Raw genomic sequence first — 19,255 nt, 5'->3', positions numbered from 1 at the left:
GCATACATTATCTGTGTGAAGTGTTAATGTGCACGCGCAGTAGCGAGCATGTGTATCTACAAATACCAGAGCTAGCAAACGCAGTAAACCGTGTGCCAGATGTCCCTGAAATCTACAAAGAACCAAGAACCAAAAATGACAGTTAGATCCATAAGCCCAGCAAAAGAGCGAAGAAAAAAAAAAAAGGAGGAAAAGCAAAACACAAAAGAACAAAAGAAACTCCAGCAGAAGGAAGTGGCTGTTTTTGGGTTTGGGGAGTTGATTGGGGGGTTTTTTTTGTTTTGTTTTGTTTTTCTGAGTGCTGGGGCCAAGGGTGGGGAAGATTTATAAAAGCATTCTGTGCTGGGCAGGTTCTTGTAAAAAGTCTGAGTTCTTCAAGAGCTGGCTCTTAGGAGCTGTTTGGAAAATTCATTGCCATGCACAAGCCAGGGGATTGCTTTTTATTCCGCTGGAAATTGTTAATGGGGACTGCATTAGCGGCCCCTTATTGCTTTGCCTGATAGAGAGACAGCAGGTTCGCCCAAGCAATTCTGGAACCCTGATCACTGCCAATTAGGGGAGCATTGTCTGGCTGACATAATCAAGTGAGTATAAATATGTTTATCGTGATTGGAATGGGGAAGGGAGACTGTAAAAAGATTGAGGCAGAAGCTCTCCCCCTTCCTCCCCTTTGCCTGTCCAGGATCAAGCCCAGCATGTCACTCAGGGCTCAGCAGTGGTGGCCCCTGGCTTTTGGAGATGGAAGATACAGTTGAGAATTTAGGGCTAAACCTGTTTTTCCATGAAGGGTCCTGTCTGTCTCTCCTTATTTTACCTCCTTGCTTCCCCCCACCCCCTCCTGTCTCTCTCGCTCTTCATCTTCACTTCTGTGATCACTGGAAAAGGAGGAGAAACCAGATGTCACATTGAGCACATTTTCATTCTGTCCTGTTGCTCTGTAGGGAGCGTGGCCCCAAGGAGCCCACCACCCCCTGCAGCCAGACCAGCATGTCGTTCTGCATGCAGTCCCCGCAGCATTGTGTTTATTTCATTGCTGACTTGTGGAACTTTTGTGGAAATACTTGTGATGTGTCTCGGAGGTGGGGGTTGAAAGGCTGATAAAAATAGTCTCCCACATGGGCTAGCTTTGGGAGGAATTTCTTGAATTTAAACAGCTGAAAAAGAAGGCACAGATCAGTCACATCTGCTGGCACTACTGGCATCAGACTGGGGAGCAGGCTCTGGTGGGCATCTGTACAGATTTCAATGCAGACTGCAGCCCAGGGCAGACACAAATGGCCCAATGTAGGGTTATGGGGGATGTCACTGACAAAAACTCATGTCATAGAAGGCCAGTCAATCAAAGGCATGACATTTCTCACCCTTAACTATTTGATAATAGCCATTTCTGAAGCTAAATTGATATTCCAGCTCTGTGTGTGTGCGGGGGCGAGGAGGAGGGGAGGAAGAGAGAGAGAGAGAGAGACAGAGACAGAGACAGACACAGAGACAGAGAGAGAATGGGGATTGAATCCAAGGCCTCACACTTGAACACTCCACTCCTTGAGCTATATCCCTAGCCCCTTTGTATTTTATTTATTTATTTATTTTAGATAGGATCTCAACAGCTGTGTGTGGATTGGCCTCAAACGTTCATCCTCCTTCTTCAACCTCCCAAGTAGCTGAGATTACAGGCATGAACCACCATGCCTACAAGTTTCTTCTACTTCCTTTGTCCCTGCCTTACGTGTGCTATTTTTCTTATCCCCTGATGAAGGCTAAGGACCCTTCCCAATAGTAAGAGTCAAGGAGCCCCTTTTCTGCTCCATGTCCCTTTCAGCTATACTTGCTCCTTATAACTGCAAACTGCTCTCTGGCCTGTCTTCCTGGATTTGACATGACGATGTCAGTATGAAGATAAATAAGGTGCTCAGGTAGGAGAAATGTCATTTACAAGGATCACTGCCTAAAGGCATTGGCCTCCTGAGTTCAGCCTATCCCAGCTACATTTTTCTGCCTTTGTTCAGAAACTGCTAAAGCTAATCCCCCTCCCACCCAGCTACCAGAAGGACATATTCTTTCACTTTTCAAACCTTGATGGATGCAACATCTATTTTGCTGCTTTTTTTCCCATTTCTGTGTGTGTGTGTGTGTGTGTGTGTGTGTGTGTGTGTGTGTGTTGGTCTTGGGACTTGAACTCAGGGCCTAGACTCCGTCACTGAGCTTTTTTGCTTGAGGCTAGTTCTTTACCACTTGAGCCATAGCTCCACATCCAGCTTTTTTTGGGAGTGGGGATGGGAAAGGTAGTTTATTGGAGTTAGGAGTCTCACAGACTTTCCTGCCCTGCTGACCTGCAACTGCCATCCTCAGATCTCAGCCTCCTGAGTAGCTAGGATTATAAGACATGAGCCACCAGCACCTGGTTCTTGTACTTCTTTTATTCAAATGCTTTTGTTTCATGGCCAGATACTGGTTTTTGAGAATTCCAGCTCATTTATCTCCAAGGGAAAAAGAAAGTCATTCTATATTTACTGTTAACAAATTACCACTTAAAGTAAAAATGCAGGGAAATCTCTCACTCTCTTAACTAAGGGTTATTCACCTTGGCTGAACCTTGTCGGGCTGACAACTACTGTTCCCTTCAAGTTGGCTTCGTGCCTGTCATTGGCATTTGTTTCTGTGAAGCAGAGACCTTTCTGGGTTCTGACGTGGTCCAATTCTGCTTTTGAGCAATGGGCCTGACTGTTGTGGGGCTGATTGTTTAGTAATCACATTTGATTAAATTCCTGACATTTGTGGAGGAGCTTATAGTGAGGGTGCTCTGGCTTCCTTGCCATTCTCCCCACTTAGATGGGCCTGAGCCCTCCCTGGAATGCTAGCCCATCCTCATCTGGTGGATGCCTGCTGCATCGATGGAACATGATAACCCTCTACCAACAACTAATGCAAGGTCCTTTTTTTTGTTGTTGTTGTTGTCGGTAGTGGGGCTTGAACTCTGGGCCTGGGGGCTTTCCCTAAGCTCATCAGCTCAAGGCTAGAGCTCTACCACTTGAGCCAGAGCCACAATGCCACTTCCAATTTTCTGGTGGTTAACTGGAGCTAAGAGTCTCATGGACTTTCCTTGCCTGGGCTGGCTTTGAACCGCCATCCTCAGATCTCAGCCTCCTGAGTAGCTAGAATTACAGGCATGAGCCACCAGCACCAAGCTTAATGCAAGGTCTTAATGGCAACTTGAGTTCTGAGGTCAGCAAGCCCTACCTTCCTCATTGTAGATAATGAGGGAGCAACAGAACTGTGTGTTCATCTTTGCCCTCCTCCATAATCATAGCAAATCAGACAGATGGCTAAGAACTGAATGTATCCTCAATGACATGTGGTCGTGAGAAGGTGCTTTTCATGTGCATGGTTAGGGGCCATCTAGTTTAGTGATGCGCCATTGTACCCCCACTACCCCCCACCCCAAGACAGGCAAAGCTCTTAGACTGGTTGAACCTTACATTTTATCTCATTTGGACTCTTTTTACTCAGGATGCCTCAAGCTAGGAAGAAGTAAATGGGGAAGCGGAAGTCCAGCTTCAGTGTCTTGGTTTTGTTGGTGTAGTATTTGGTGCTGTAAGATGTGAGCATCGAGGGGAAGATGTCAGCTGAGTGAGGAGTACAGGCATCCTCTCTCCACTGAATTTACAATTTTCTGTGTCTCTGTAATTACTTCAAAGTAAGAGGTTTAATGGAGGGAAGAAGAAAGAGGATGAGTTGGAGTGACATTTAGAAGACAGAAGTGGTCTGGGTTTTTGTCACTGGCTGAGCAAATATTTATAGTTTGTTTGTAATGTAGGTTTTCCAGGGATGAAAGCTAGAGCTTCCTTTTCTAAGGAATAGAAGAAAAAAGAGAAAATGAGTCAACCTCTCCCACCTCAATTACCTCCCTACCTACACACACTCACCTCGGCATCCATGCTCCTGGTGTCCTCCTCCTCTAGCCAAGGGGAGAGGCCTACCTGCTCAGCCAATGAACCCTGCCCCCAGAGCTGTCCCCGCCCTTCCTGCTGCTCCCATTGGCTACATTCTGCTGTGTGAGCTTTCTGGGTTCACTCTTACTCATGGTTTTAACAGCCACCTGCATATATTGAAAATAGTCCCCAAATTTATATCTGTAATATAATTTTTCTATTTGCTAAGAAGTAGACCTACATGTCTAACCCCCTAGGGGGAGTCTCTGCCTCGGTGTTTCACAAGCATTTCAAATTCCTCCTGGATCACCTCTCCTTCTCTTCCCTTTTCTCCTCTACCAAAGTGGCCCCAGCAGAAATCTGAGACTCATTTCAGAGCTTTGTTATCCGGGGTACCTCTAGTATGTCTCGTCCAAATGGAAACGTGCTTGAACTGTAAAATATATACCTGATTTCAAAGACTTAGGGGGAAAATGCAAAATGTAAATTTTTATATTCATCTCACATGGCAATGGTGATAATTTGGGTACACTGAATTAAGTAAAATTAGATACTAAAGATCAGCCTGGCACAAAAAAAAATATATGTTAAAGATCATTTCTTTATACTTTTCAGTGTGCCACTCGTATATTCTTTGTGTGTGCATGTGCACACACATGTGCGTACATGCCAGTCCTGACATTTGAGCTCAGAGCTTGAGCCTGTCCTTGCGCTTTTATGCTCAAGGTTAGTGCTCTACCACTTGAGCCACTTTTCCACTTCCATCTTTTTGATGGTTAATTGAAGATAAAAGTCTCATGGACTTTTCTGCTCAGGCTAGCTTCAAACCATGATCCTCAGGTCCCTGCCTCCTGCATAGCTAGGATTACAGGTGTGAACCACTGTGCCCAGCAGAATATTTACTTTTTAATGTGCCACACACATAAAATTATGCATATGTCTTTCATTTGTGGTTTTCATCTCATGTTTCAGGATGATGCCATTCCAGGCTCTTCTTAGCCTTTTAGCCACTTGCAACTAGTCACAAATTTATAGCAGTTCTCTGAAATCAAAAAGGAAAGGAAAAGGACCAGGCATGGCACATACTAATAATCCTAGGTAGGAAGATCATGGTCCAAGGTTAACTGCAACAAAAGCATGAGACTCTTATCTGAAAAATAAAATGGACCAGAAGGAAGAGGGAGGTGTGGCTCAAATAAACTTGCCTAGCAAGGAGGGGACCCTGAGTTCAACCATGAGTACTATGATGATGATGATCATGATGATGATGATGGTAATGATGAAGATGGTGATGATGTTGTAGGAGGTAGTGATGTTGGTGCGCAGGCTGACTTTGAATCCAGGGTTTACTTTTTTGGGGGGGTCATGGGGCTTGAACTCTGGGCCTGGGCGCTGTCCCTCATCTCTTCAACTCAAGTCTAGCACTCTACCACTTGAGCCACAGCACCATTTCTGGTTTTCTGAGTGGTTTTAGTGGAGATAAGAGTCTCATGGACATTCCTGCCTGGGCTGGCTTTGAACCGAGATCCTAGGATCTCAGCCTCTGGAGTAGCTAGGATTACAGGTGTGAGCCACCAGTGCCCAGCTGTACCTATTTTTTAAGCATGGCAACATAGGCTGTTACAGAACCATTTTGAACCTTAGCTGCCTCACTGGTTGGCTACATATAATAGTTTCTAGATTATTATTATTTTTTGCTAGTCTGAAGATCATGTTTCTCAGATTCTGCCAAGCATTAAATGAGACAGCATGTCTAAAGCACTGAGTATAGGGCAGTCTACCCTGTTACGGTGTACCCCTCATCATTAATAGCCAGGAGGACTGCAGTGTTCCTCCTACCTCTAGTTCATCCTGCCTTCCAGGCACTGCCTCCAGCCCACACATCCCCAAAGCAAGTGTTAGCAAAGTCTCCAGTAAGTCCAAAGCTCCTACCACACGATACAAAGGTCTCACGCCCTGACTTCACCCCAACCACCAATGTCATTTACTGACAGTCCACCATAACTGTAATTGGTTAGTGAGTCGCCACCACCCATTTGCATACACCATTCTGTGTATGTATGTCATACTCACTGCTCTTTATACTGCCAATTGCAGGGAAACCTTTTCTGCACCTGTCTCCATCCCAGACTGCATTAGGGGCCTCTCCTTTGACTTCCTCCACCACCTGAGGTTGGCTCTTTTAGTGCCATGCTACCACATACTTGGTGGACTTGTTGGCACTTCCACCAATTCTGTGGCCTATTGAAGGTCTGGAATAGGTTCTCTAGTCTACTCCAAGGCTCCAGGCCCAGCACAGTGCTGGAACAGAGTGAAGCCCAACATATGCTGAGTGGCTGCATAGTCTAGATAGATGAGTGAGGAGCCAGTGAAATCAAGCAGCAGGAATTCTGATAGTTAACCTGGGGAGAGATTGCCATTTCCTGGTGGTAGAGAGGGAGTCGGAAATGAAAAAGGAGGGCTGGAGATGTGGCTTGGTGGTAGAACACTTGCCCTGCATGTGAAAAGCCTTGAATTTAATCCCCAACACCACAAAGAAGAAAAGAAGAAAGAGGGAGGGAAGGTGAGAGGGAAAGAAGGAGGGCGGGAGGGAAAGGAAGGATTTGGACTTAGACAAGTAAATCAATGATGGAGGATTTGAAATGAAAAAGATCACGACAAGAACAGAACCACATTTGGTGCTGCTGGTGGCTTAGTAACTTCCTCTAAAATAGTTCTAGGAAGAAATGTAGTTCTAGGAAGGCTGAGATCACATAAAGAAACAATGTGGTATAATCAACTGATTCAAGGAATATTTGTCATCAGGACAAGTTACCCAGGTGACATAGTCGAATGTCAATCTGACAATTATGTGGTAGAATTACTAATAATTTACTGAAGCTACTGCCCAGGAATTTTGTACTGTGGTGAAAAAGCCAAACATGGAAAATGTGGACAAGTTATAAGTAGTAAAATTGGGAATAATGATGCAAAAGGCCAGAATAATGACAAAATACACTTCTGAATGCCTAAGAGGGCTTTAAGGATTCCTGCTTTACTTCAAATATGGATTGCAAAGAAAAAAAAAGTCTCTTGTAAGAACAGAAACACCAATAAAGCCTAACTGTAAAATAAAGAATTCAGAATACTACAGAAGGCATAATGGCTAAAGCACACCTTTGACCCATAAAATACTAAAAGCAACAAATCACACAAGAAAGTTAGAAAAAAAATAGGAGTTATGACATGAGAGGTAGGCAGGATGCATGAATGAGAATATATACAATGTGTGCAAACCACAACCTACCTGGAAGTCTAGCCAGGGACAGCACACTTGTCTGCTATCTGCAACACAATAGGTTCCATCTCCAGCACTGCAAAAAATAAAAGCAAGAGAGAGGGGTAGGGAGGGAGGGAAAGAAAGAAGGAAGGGAAAGGCACTTAATTCTGGGACTACAGACTTGATCCCAAAGGCTAATTAACTCTCCAATTTTTGTGGAAATGATTTCAGGGGTAGGTGTTGTGTAAGGGCTCGTAGAAAGCTGAGTTTGGGGGCACTAAGGAGCAGATGATGATTCCTTATACCATTTTTCTCAACAACATCCAGTATATCACTGGAGATTCCATAGAGAAGGACATTTGGGATATGGACATTGTGATACGCTAAAAATATTATTTATCTAAAATGTAAGTTTAATTGGGTATTCTGTATTTTACCTGGCAACCCTACTTACTGGGGTATACATTTTCTGTCCTGTAAGCTAAAACATATTTCAACCACTGCTAGACACTGAGAAATATAAATATTTTCTGTCATAAAAGTATAACAGCCAGGCACTGGTGGCTCATGCCTATATTCCTAGCTATTCAGGAGGCTGAGATCCGAGGATCACATTCCAAAACCAGCCCAGGCATTAAAGTCTGTGAGACTCTAATCTCCAAAAAACTACCAGAAAGTCAGAAGTAGAACTATGACTCAAAGTGGTAGAGCACTAGCCTTGAGCAAGAGCTCAAGGACAGTGCCCACACCCTGAGTTCAAGTCTAATGATTGACAAAAAGAAAAAAGTAATAATAGGTAGCAACTGCTGAGCACTTACTATGTGTTAGGCTCCATACTAAGTGGTTTAGATGGCTATATTGCATCTTCTTCCCAAGAACACCATTACCCATGTTTTTAAAGTGAAGAAACTAAGGCTCAGAGGATTGGCCACTTGCTCTGGGTGCTCTGGAGAGCTACTGGCAGAGCTAGGGTTTGCACTATGATTGCAGGACTCTGAAGCCCATGTGTTGGCTTCTTCACTCCACAATGGGCAGCACTAGGCAAGAGATAGATGTATCCGGTTCTCCATGCCATCAAGAGAGCGTGAGACTACAGGAAGTCATGGGAGAAGGCCCCAAGGGAAGGCAGTTGGTGTTAGACCTGTGCCCTGGTTTACGTAAGAAAAAAAGAGCCCCTAAATCTAGACCAATGCAGCGCCATACCAGGACTTGTGTCTTGATTAGAAGAGCAATGGATGGACTTCAGTCCCCATCACTGCCTCATCCAGGGACCCGGATGCACCGTCAGCCTGCACAACCCCACGTAGTGGTGTGAGTTCGATGACAGGAGGAGGACCAGGGCAGAGGCGAGGATGCACATGGGTGCCCACAGAACAGAGGGAAGCCATTTACCACGGCTGGGCAAGATTCTGAAGTCAGTTTTGAAAGACAAGAATGAGAGAGCTTGCTGAAGGCCTGACATGACAATGAGAGGCTTGAGCGGATGTGGGAGGACCCGTGACAAGGTGACATTGACAGACTCTGAATGGAAAAATGATCCTTGCAAAGCTTCAGCACACAGGTCTTTGTGAAGCAGGAGGAGAAGGGCAGAGGGAGAAGAAGGGCACGGGGAGGCACCAGCAGCCACCTCTGACATAACAAAAAGAAAGAGGACAGGAGAGGACAGCAGGAGAACTTCTGCCACTTGGTGTCTCCCCCCTAGTGAGGCCCTGGGAGAAGCTGCCCCTGTGATGGCACGTGTCCTTTTCCGGGGCGGTCACATGGGCATGCACAGAAGGACCAGGCCCGGCTCGGGTGGGCTTCCACAAGGCATTTTCTGAGATTCTAGAGGAGGAAGATAGCCAGGCCAAACAACTTAATCTGGTGGGTTTGTAGATCATACTTAGAGAACAGCTTAATGTCAACATGGAGGAGATTGTAGGTAAAGGAATTGAGTTTAGAATAGACATGGTGGTCGCCTGCCTGTAATACCAGCTATGAGGGAGGCAGAAGTGGAGGGTTGAGGCTGCCCTGGGCACAAAGAGTGGCAAGACCCTGTCTAAAAAGACAAAAGGTCTGGGGGTATAACTCAAGTAGAGCATTTACCTAGCATGCTTGAGCCCTGGGTTCAATCCCCAGTATGGGAAGAAAGGGAAGATGTGGAGGGAACAAAGGAAGGAAGAAAGGGAGGGAAGGAAAAAGGGAGAGAGAGAAGGAAGGAAGGAAGGAATTACAGAGATGGCCAATTGAGTGATGGTCACATAGGTAGTAAATGAACCAACTGTGCCTGGCCCCAAAGTCCATGTCCTGTTATTATGAAATAAAGACTGAAAAGTCCTGAGTTTACTTAATGAGAATTGCAAGCCAGGTGCTGGTGGCTCACACCTGTAATCCTAGTTACATAGGAGACTAAGATCTGAGTCTCAGTTCAAAGCTAGCCTGGGCAGGAACATCAGTGAGACTCTTATCTCCAATTAACCATCAGAAAGCTGGAAGTGGCTCTGTGGCTCAAGTGGTAGAGCACTCACCTTGAGCAGAAAAGCTCAGGGACAGCACCCAGGCCTAGAGTTCAAGCCCCATGTCTGACCAAAAAAAAAAAAAAAAAGCGGGGTGAGAGGGGCGTTGCAAGATGTAACTGGAGGTGAGGCACAGAAATCCTGCCCATGGTACAGTCAGGGGCTGAGCAGTTGGCCAACAAGAGGAACAAAACAAGATATGAAGTCCGGAATTCAGGTTTCCAACACTCCATTGCAGTAATAGAGCAGCCTGGCTTGGCCATGTTCCTGAGTTCTTATTACGATATTTACCTCAGGTTCAGCTAAAGATTTAATACAATTAGAGAACACTGGTGGGCTGATACAGTAATTTAATCCTATTCTTCTTAGCCCACCTCAGGCCCCATCTTAAATACTGACTTACATTTAGCTAACAGGACAGTGGGTGACTGAGATGAAACCATCAGAAAATGACCAGGGCATGGAGAGGTACCGTGGTAGAGGACCCTAAGGATATTAAACTTCGTTTTTTTGGTCGTGGGACCTGAACTCTGGGCCTGGGCACTGTCCCTCAGCTCTTCAGCACAAAGCTAGTGCTTTATCACTTGAGCCACAGAGCCACTTCCAGCTTTTTCTGCTTATGTGGTGCTGAGGAATCAAACCCAGGGCCTCAAGCATACAAGGTAAGCACTCTACCACTGAGCCACCTTCCCAGCCCCAGGATATTAAACTTTAAAAACAAGAACTTGGGACTTGTGGTACAAAGATCTGAATTTTCCAAAACTAAGAAATTTCGTGAGGTGAGTAAAATTCACAACATCATCCCTTTGTTTTAGAGATAGTTTTGGTTTCATTTGTGGGATTTTACTTTGTTTTTATTTTCTGGTGGGATTGGGGGTTGAATGCAGGGTTTTGTGCCGGCTTGAGCCTTGCCCCCAGCCCTTTTTGCTCTGGTTATTTTGGGGGATAGAGAGTCACCATTTGCCCAGGGAGGACCTAGACCACAAACTTCCAATCTACTTTTCCCATGGTTTTTAGTTTTGAGGAGGACTTTCACCATGTAACCTGGACTGGCCTGGAACTTAAGATCCTCCCGCCTCTGCTTCTAAAGTATGGAGATATAGGTATGCACCACCAGGAATGGCTAATATTTGTTTGACAAATTTTAGTAATTTTCCCAGGTAATATGCTACATAAAAATGTCATTAGCTGGGGGAAAGTAAAGGAAGGGATAGCATCATCCAAAAAGAAATGTACTTATTACCTGACTTATAAGATGGCAGCCCCTCTGTACAACCCCTTAATACTAACAATGAAATTATACATATTGTTAGGAGTAGGGCTTGAACTCAGGGCCTGAGCACTATCCCTGAGTTCTTTTCACTAAAGGCTAGCACTCTACCACTTTGAACCACAGAGCCACTTCTGGTTTTCTGGTAGTTACTTGGAGATAAGAGCCTCACAGACTTTCCGGCTAGGGCTGGCATCGAATTGCAGTCCTCAGAACTGAGCCTTCTGAGTAGCTAGGATTACAGGCATGAGTCACCAGTGCCCAACTAAAATTATTTACTTTTATGAAATGTCATTACCTCTAACTTTTCAGCAATAGATTTATTGAATAAAGCCAGTTAAGCCACTGTCTGAATTAATGTCCCCTTTATAAACATTGAGACCAGTGCACTAAGAAATGACCAGTGTTCCAATAGCAAACAGGGGTTTGGGAACACAGCAAAAGTGGCAAGAAAGATTTAAGATTTTTGTAGTCATTCAGTCATTCGCTCTACCCTCTGAGCTTTGCCCAAATAAGACTGAAAGCAGCCCAGGCCCAGGCAGCAAGGAAGGGGGAACTGAGGGCACGAAGCACATTTACTGCATTTGTGAACAAAGTCACCACCCCTAGTGACAACAGAGCAAGAAGATGGAGGTTTGCAATATGTGATAAATATGACAAGCTTTCAGGGTCCAAATCAATAAAAATAAATTTTAAAAAACCCACGAAGTAAACAGAAGGGAAGAGAGAAAAGAGAACAATGAAGGAACATAAAACTCTGGCCATATATTTGAAGGGAAGTCATGATGTGAATAGAAAATGGGAAGTGAAACCAAATACATAAAGCCCGGATTTTGCAAAGCGTCTGTCCATCCGTCTGCCTCTTTCTTGCCCTTTCCTCGCGTAGACCCTGCCGCTAACCCCCACCTGAGTTCCTGACAGAGCTCATTACGTGATTTCTGAGTGGAGTGGTAGTTTTAATGCTTCCTTTCTGTGTGGTTTAGTCAGTGGGGTTCGTGGAGTATCTGTAGACAATTGCTATGGCTTCAGGAAATAATAAGGGTAAACCGATGCTTGAGTGTCAAGGGGCTGCAGGAAGATGGGGGGGTGTTCTTTATGATTTTTTTAGATTGATGGATTTGTTCATCATGCCATTTTAAGAAGAAAGGGGTAGGATAATTTAAAACAAAGTATTGTAAATACATTCTAATTAGAGTCATAGTAAGTCACTAATATTTCCAGGAGAAAGAACAAATTTGAAAACCCCCAACTATATTGTGGGGGAAGAAATGTTAGAGAGGTGGGGGGAGGGAGAAAGAGAAGGAAAAAGAGGAGGAAGGGGAGAAGGAGGAAGAGGGGCTGTGGCTTGTAAGTTTATGAACTGACATTGTCCCATTTCTCCAGTTGCCTTAAAGCACATGATTACATGGTCTGAGGTTAGCTGGGTTCACTGCAGTCTTTGCTCTTTGACCAGACATAATGGGCTTGAATTTCAAGGGGATGTGAGAATTATTGCTGTCAATTTCTTGGCTGAAGGACAGCCACCTGGGAAGGTTCAGGAGTCCTATGCTATTATCCTGAACTAGTAGCAGGACTTCTGTGATTTTGCTAGTCCACTACCAGTAGAGGCAGAACGATAGAACAGACTGCCTTAGAGGCAGACAGCCATGTACTCTAACCGCTTGCTTCCATTTTCTATCTGTAAAATGTGAAAGCCTCTACTAATCATAAATCTCGCAAAGGATTCCCATTTGTAAAGCTTTTGGCACAAGTGAAGCCAGGGCCCTAAATGGTAGCTTGCTCTCGGCTAGCTGGAGTTTCCAGGCATTGGCAAAGCTTGGGTGGTAAGTTCCCTGGTTGCTGTCCTAGTACCTCCCGCATCACATCGGCCTTGCTCAGAGAACTGCTGTGAGCAGACACCAAATCGGTGTCTCCACTTGGCTGCCCTACCTTCCCTCCCTTCTTCTTGAGCCTTCTCCATCACTACAGATTGTTCCTTCAGCCAGGGCTCATTGCCAGGAAGTAGAAGATAGAAGTGAAGACAAATGGAGACTTGAAACTCTACAGGAGCATATGCTTGGTAAATCCACATTTTATTTATTTGTTTGTTTATTTTTGTTGGTCATGGGTCTTGAACTCTGGGCCTGGGCACTGTCCCTCAGCTCTTCAGCTCAAATGCTCTACCACTTGAGCCACAGCGCCACTTCTGCTTTTATGGTGGTTAATTGGAGATAAGAGTCTCACAGACTTTCCTGCCTGGGCTGGCTTTGAACCATGATCCTTAGATCTCAGCCTCCTAAGTAGCCAGGATTACAGGTGTGAGCCATCAAAACCTGGCAGATTCACATTTTTAAAAAGCTACTTTGACGTTCATTTTTCTCTACAGTCTATTTGATAGAGTACTAAAATGCAAAAACACTTTGGAGAAAGACTTTAAGCCCTGGAACCCCAGGGCCAATCCAAGCTTTCTGCAGCCCCTCCCTGAAAGCCAGAGGGTTGTTGTCATCTGATTCCTGGAAGAGAAACTGAGGCATAGAAAATTAAGATTCTCAGCTGGGTGCCAGTGGCTCACACCTGTAATCCTAGCTACTCAGAAGGCTGAGATCTGAGGATCACATTTTGAAGCCAACCTCGACAGGAAAGTCTATGACACTCTTATTTCCCATTAAGCACCAAAAAAGCTACAGTGGAACTGTGGCTCAATTGGTAGAGTACTAGCCTTGAGCAACAAAGCTCAGAGACAGAGCGCAGGCCCTGAGTTCAAGCTCCAGTTCTGGCACCAGAGAGAGAGAGAGAGAGAAGATTCTCCAGCCACCAAGTGAACAACAGGTCTTGATTTCCCTGCTCTGAGAGCCGCCTTTCTATTGGGACAGTCTCCTAAACATGACAAGTTAGAAGATGAGCTTGAGTTTAGTAGAATATGTGCTTTATGTTTAATCACATATGCTTTGTTTTTCTTACAAAAAGAGTGAGGATGAATGTGGTTGTGTGTGATAAGCCTTGAGCTAAAAGAGAGTTTGGTCTTCTAAGCAGGGCTGGAGTGGATTAAAAAGGAGGACCAGTGATGAGCAGGCAGTCTAAGAGTAAATGCTGCTCCCTTTGTCTAGAGCTGCACCCAAATTCTGGCGGGGAGTCCCCTGCCTTGTCTCTCCCTTCTTCTCCCTCTCTCTCCTCTTCCTCAGTCACCCCATCCCCCACCCCCAAAAAACAACTTAAGCAGGGGGGAAAAAAGAGCTAATTAAAAACAAGGAAAACATCCTGGAGACCAGTGAAATCTCCATAATCCTCAGTGACAGACGGGGACAGCAGCATAGCAATTTGATTAAATAAGGATATCAGGGACTCTCCAGTTGTGTCAAGTTTGTAGGTATAGAAAATATTGCATTTACTTGGCTTCCAAATCCTAGGGGATCCTGGGGGGTCCTGGGTAGGACTGAAGCCTTAGGAAGGTAGCCAGGGTCTGCCTGCAGGAGGGGCCAGGAAAGAGGCATAGGAGAAAGGCCAGAGAAGCCTCCTCTCCCATTACTGGTGATGAGCTCAGTGTGGGTCCCTTCCAGACCTGAGGGAGAATGCAATATATCCCCTGCCCACATTCAGTGCTTCACTCAAGATCCAGATACCCATTAGTTGCCTGTCATTGGAGACAGCTCTGTTGGTGGCTCTCTGCAGAGGAGAAGCAGCACGAGGCTGAATTGTTATTCAGGGAACACACCTGCGCTTAGGACAGGGAATGGATGGGAGATGGCGAGCGCCCTGGTGACTTCTATTCATAAGCCCCTTCCTTGTGGTCTCCAAGACTGGCACTGGCAGATGGGCACTGATGAATTATTGTTCTCAGACAAGCGGGCAGAGAGTCCCCTGTAGTTCCATGTGTTTGGCCCTGCCAGTCGTGATGGGGGAGTTGTGCCTTCCTGGGGCTTAGCTGGGGGAAAAATAATGAGTCACCTGAGGACAAGGAAAAAAATAAGAATGTCTTGTATGTGTGAAACCATTTCACATCGAGCCTTTTCAAGGGAACTAACATCTCTCATCTAACTAGCCAGAAACCCTTTGGTGGAATATAGGTTTCTAATCTTTGCTTTTGGGGATTGCCATAAAATCAGAAATGTTTATATCCCCAGAGAGGGGCCCCTGTCTGACTGAGAAGGCTGCTGCTTCTCCTGGGATCCTGAACCAGAAAGAAATGGCCCTGGGTCTCCAGAAAGAAATGGCCCTGAGCCGGGCGCTGGTAGCTCACGCCTGTAATCCTAGCTACTCAGGAGGCTGAGATCTGAGGATCGAGGTTCAAAGCCAGCCCGGGCAGGAGAGACCGTGAGACTCCTATCTCCAATAAACCACCAGAAAACCGGAAGTGGCGCTGTAGCTCAAGTGGTAGAGCGCTCACCTTGAGCTGAAGAGCTGAAGGACATTGCCCAGGCCCAGAGTTCAAGCCCGACGACCGACAAAAAAAAAAAAAAGAAAAGAAATGGCCCTGGGTCTCTGACTTAGGAGGGCTAGCTCGGCAGAAGAACTGTTTGCCTCGGAGGACCTGGTGGCCACCCCCAAGTTCCTGGCTCCCTTCAGCCTTGATGGAGGGAAGGCCAAGAAGGTGGAGAGGACACTGGCACAATTGCAGTTCTAACCTCACCCTCTACACCTGGCCTTGGATCCAAGTGTGGAGAAAAGCAGAAGTTGGAATTTTCTAGAAAAGGGTGTGAGGGTCTCTATTTTACAGGCTGCAGAGGATGTTAGAGGTAATTGGAGAGCAGACACACAAAAGAAATATATAAGCCGCGTCAGACTCTTGGCAAGGTTAACATTTCAACACTGTCAGCTGATGAGGAGCAATCTTGTGACAGTGATTCTGCTGGCATCCAAAAAGGTTTTTATTAGAGAGTCTAAAATGAGGGAAAGCCAGTCCCTGGTCAGGCCCAGCTTTCTCTCTCACCTCTTTGCCCCCAACGCTTCCAGAATAGATTGGTTTGGGTCTCTAGAAAAATTATTTAAGCAGTAATTTAATGGGTGAGTTGTGAGGTAGTAACACATCCTAGGCTTAAGAATCTTTAAGGACATCTGAAACCTGTTTGTGTTTCCTGTGTCTATCCCTGATGCTCATAAAGACACAAAGAATCCAAACAAAGCTATAAGGTTGGAGGGGGAAAAAAAACAAACAATAGGAATTTCGACACAAGATCATTTACAACCAGAAAAGCATAGTGAAGGAACTTGAGAGGCTGCTTCTCATTCTCTCCCATCTAAATAATTCTGTATTTTAGAGGCTCTAGACCCTGAAATGCTCGTGTTTATGTGTCTGAAAACTCACAAGGGACAGCGACAACCATCAGCAAACCTGTCTAGATAAAGATTATAGGGCTTCAAGAGGCAAAGAAAAGTTACAAGAACAAACGCTGATTTGGGGTGCACCATTGCCCTCTGTTGGATCAGATAAATCAGACTTCTTAGTGAAGGTACCTGTTTCATTCTCTGGCTGGATTTGCTCTTAAAAAAAAAATGGGGGCTGGGAAGGTGGCTTAGTGGTAGAGTGCTTGCCTTGCATGCATGAGGCCCTGGGTTCGATTCCTCAGCACCACATAAGCAGAAAAAGGCTGGAAGTGGTGGTATGGCTCAAGTGGTAGAGGGCTAGCCTTGAGCTGAAGAGCTGAGGGACCAAAAAAAAAAAAAATGAGGTGCGAGATGCCAGTGGCTCATGCCTGTAATCCTAGATATTCAGGAGGCTAAGATCTCAGGATCGAGGTTCAAAGCCAGTCCAGGCAGGAAAGTACGTGAGACTCTTATCTCCAATAAACCACTAGAAAACTGGAAGTGGCACTGTGGCTTAAGCGGTAGAGCACTCGCCTTAAGCTGAAGAGCGCAGGGACAGCACCCAAGCCCAGAGTTCAAGCCCCATGACCGACAACAACAACAACAAAAAAGAGTATCTTTGAGTGGGAAATTAATTGATCCTTATAAATGAATGTTCCTCGGCCATCCCTTTTCTTAGGAATTCCCAAATTCTGATGGCAAGTCATTTATCATAGATTTTGTTTTGTTTTGTTGTATTATTTTTTTTCTGGTGCCTGCCAGAAAGATGCTCTACTACTTGAGCTAAGTCCCTAGCCCTTAGTTATCATAGTTTTACTCACCAACAAATGTTTACTAAGTGCCTATTAGGATAACCAGTGGTGACCAGTGGTCACATAAGTGGCATGAGCAGATTCAAATCCAGGTCCATGGACATCTAATCCACCCTTTTTCCACTCAGCTATGGCCCTCCCTTCAAGAAGTCTGTAAATAACTGGAGGAGATAGGACATATGTGTGTGAGTGGGGGGGGGGGGGGGGGGAGGTTGTTCAACTATAGCTGGTTAGGCTAAAATGGTTTTTACATATTTAAATGGCTGGAGGCAAGGCATCAAGACTAATAATATTTGTCAATCTGTAAAAATTATGTTAGATAGAGTTGGATTGAAAGCCAGCTATGCCCATTCGTTTATTATCTAAACCTGTCCTCCTGGCTACAACAGCTCAACAGGATATTGGTGACCAAAGCCAAAAATACGTGTTCTCCTCCCTTTACAGAGAAGGTTCGTCAAGCCTTGGCCTATTCTCCAAGGTGGAATAAACTATCTGTGGCAAGTTTTTAAAGGGCTCTGAGAGTTGAGAAGAGGGGGAACTAATATTATTTTACCCCCAGTGTGGAAAGCCAGAGGTGACTTACAGGTGTGCTTGGTTTTAAGATTCTGCACCTAAAAGCCCAGACATTAAAACAGATCAAGTAAAAGGCAGTTATTTGCATAACAAAGTTTTCTTTTTTATTTTATAAAGGGCTTCGCCACAGGGCTCCTTTGTACAGTGAGCCTCCATAATATATGCTAATATGATTCCATTTACAAATACTCTATTCATAATAACTTTTCAAGAATATTCCTATTGTGTACAGTGAGGCTTAGATATCACCATTTTTCCCCCTGGTAGTGTAAGGTTTCCTACTTCTAAAAAGTAATTGAACTGACCTTGTCAGTTCCCTGGGGAGGAAGCGCTCTGCCTAATTGTCTCCCAGGAGCTTTCCCCTGCCAGCAGGAAGCCCATGGGTCTGTTAGCCACACAGGTGTGTGCCTCAGGTCCCAGCACTCTGGAGGCTGAGGTAGAAGGATCCCTTGAGCCCAAGAGTTTGAGGCTAACCTAAGCAACATAGCTAGACCCTAGCTCAAAAAGGATGAGTGTAGATTGTAACAGTCTGTGAGTGTTTTAGTGTGAACCTAACATCACATTAGGTAGCTGATCTAATTTTCCATTTTCTGCTAAGCCCTTCTTGGTAGATGCAAAATCCTAAGTGATAGTCATCATTATTCTTTTCACTTCCTACACAAAGTCAAGTAATAAAAATTACATTGTGGTTAATGTCCTGGTAAATATGTGACCAGCAGTACTTAAAAAAACAATCTCAAGCCGGGCATTGGTGGTTCAAGTAAGCATCATGCCCACCTTTGGTCCTTGGCCCCACCCAGACCCGAGCTTCTCCCAGCTCTGGAGTTCCTGCCATACAGCTGACTACTCCCTCTCTCTGCCCATACCACCTGAGCTCCCATCTACCTCACTTCCCACCCTCAGACCCTGCTGCTACCTGGACAGTGGAGGCTGCCATGTGCTCCCTTTCTGGGGGAAATTTGGCTCCTCTAATAAACCTTGTAATAATCTTTCTCCTGTGCCTGCCTGCCTCTGCACGGTCCCCTGAGATGGATGTAATGGATCCTTTCAGTTCACACCTGTCATCCTAGCTACTCAGGAGGCTGAGATCTGAGGACCACAGTTCAAACCAGCCCAGGCAGGAAAGTCTGTGGGACTCTTATCTCCAATTAACCACCAGAAAACCAGAAGTGGCACTGTGGCTCAAAGTGGTAGAGACCTAGCCTTGAGCAAAAGAGAGCTTAGAGAAGCACCCAGGCTCAGTTCAAGCCCCCTGACCAACAAAAAAGGAAGGGAGGGAGGGAGGGAGGAAAAGAAAGAATGAATGAAAGAGAGAGAGAGAAAGGAAGAAAGAAAGAGGGGGGAGGGAGGGAAGAAAGGAAGAAAGAAAGAAAGAAAGAAAGAAAGAAAGAAAGAAAGAAAGAAAGAAAGAAAGAAAGAAAGGAAGGAAGGAAGAAAGGAAGAAAGAAGGAAAGATTTCTCACATCCATGCTCCAGTCCTAAGGCTTGAACTCAGGGCCTGAGCTCTTCAGCTCTAGGCTAGCATTCTACCACTTGAGCCCCAGCTCCACTTCTGGCTTTTGGGTAGTTTAATGGAGATAAGGGTCTCACAGACTTTCCTGCCCAGTCTGGCTTCAAACTACAATCTACAGATCTCA

The 19,255-nt window shown here is 45.2% G+C and overlaps 1 protein-coding gene across 2 annotated transcripts in view; it reads left to right on the top strand.

Annotated features, from left to right (window-relative positions):
• Positions 1-19,255, top strand: part of Grap2 (GRB2-related adaptor protein 2) — a 69,999-nt gene that overhangs the window by 27,161 nt on the left and 23,583 nt on the right. Inside the window, exon 1 of one of the 2 annotated variants that reach the window (XM_013024834.1) lies at positions 12,961-13,012. The exons of the other annotated variant lie outside the window; for it this stretch is intronic. Coding sequence (XP_012880288.1) covers positions 13,006-13,012 — 7 coding nt within the window. The 5' untranslated portion in view covers positions 12,961-13,005. Of the gene's footprint in view, positions 1-12,960; positions 13,013-19,255 lie in introns of those variants that run through there. 2 annotated transcript variants of the gene reach the window in all.

Source organism: Dipodomys ordii, unplaced genomic scaffold (genome assembly GCF_000151885.1).
Source record: "Dipodomys ordii isolate 6190 unplaced genomic scaffold, Dord_2.0 Scaffold79, whole genome shotgun sequence".
Lineage (NCBI taxonomy): Eukaryota > Metazoa > Chordata > Mammalia > Rodentia > Heteromyidae > Dipodomys > Dipodomys ordii.
Note: the sequence above shows the minus strand (reverse complement) of the source record. Positions and strands in the feature narration are given on the sequence as shown.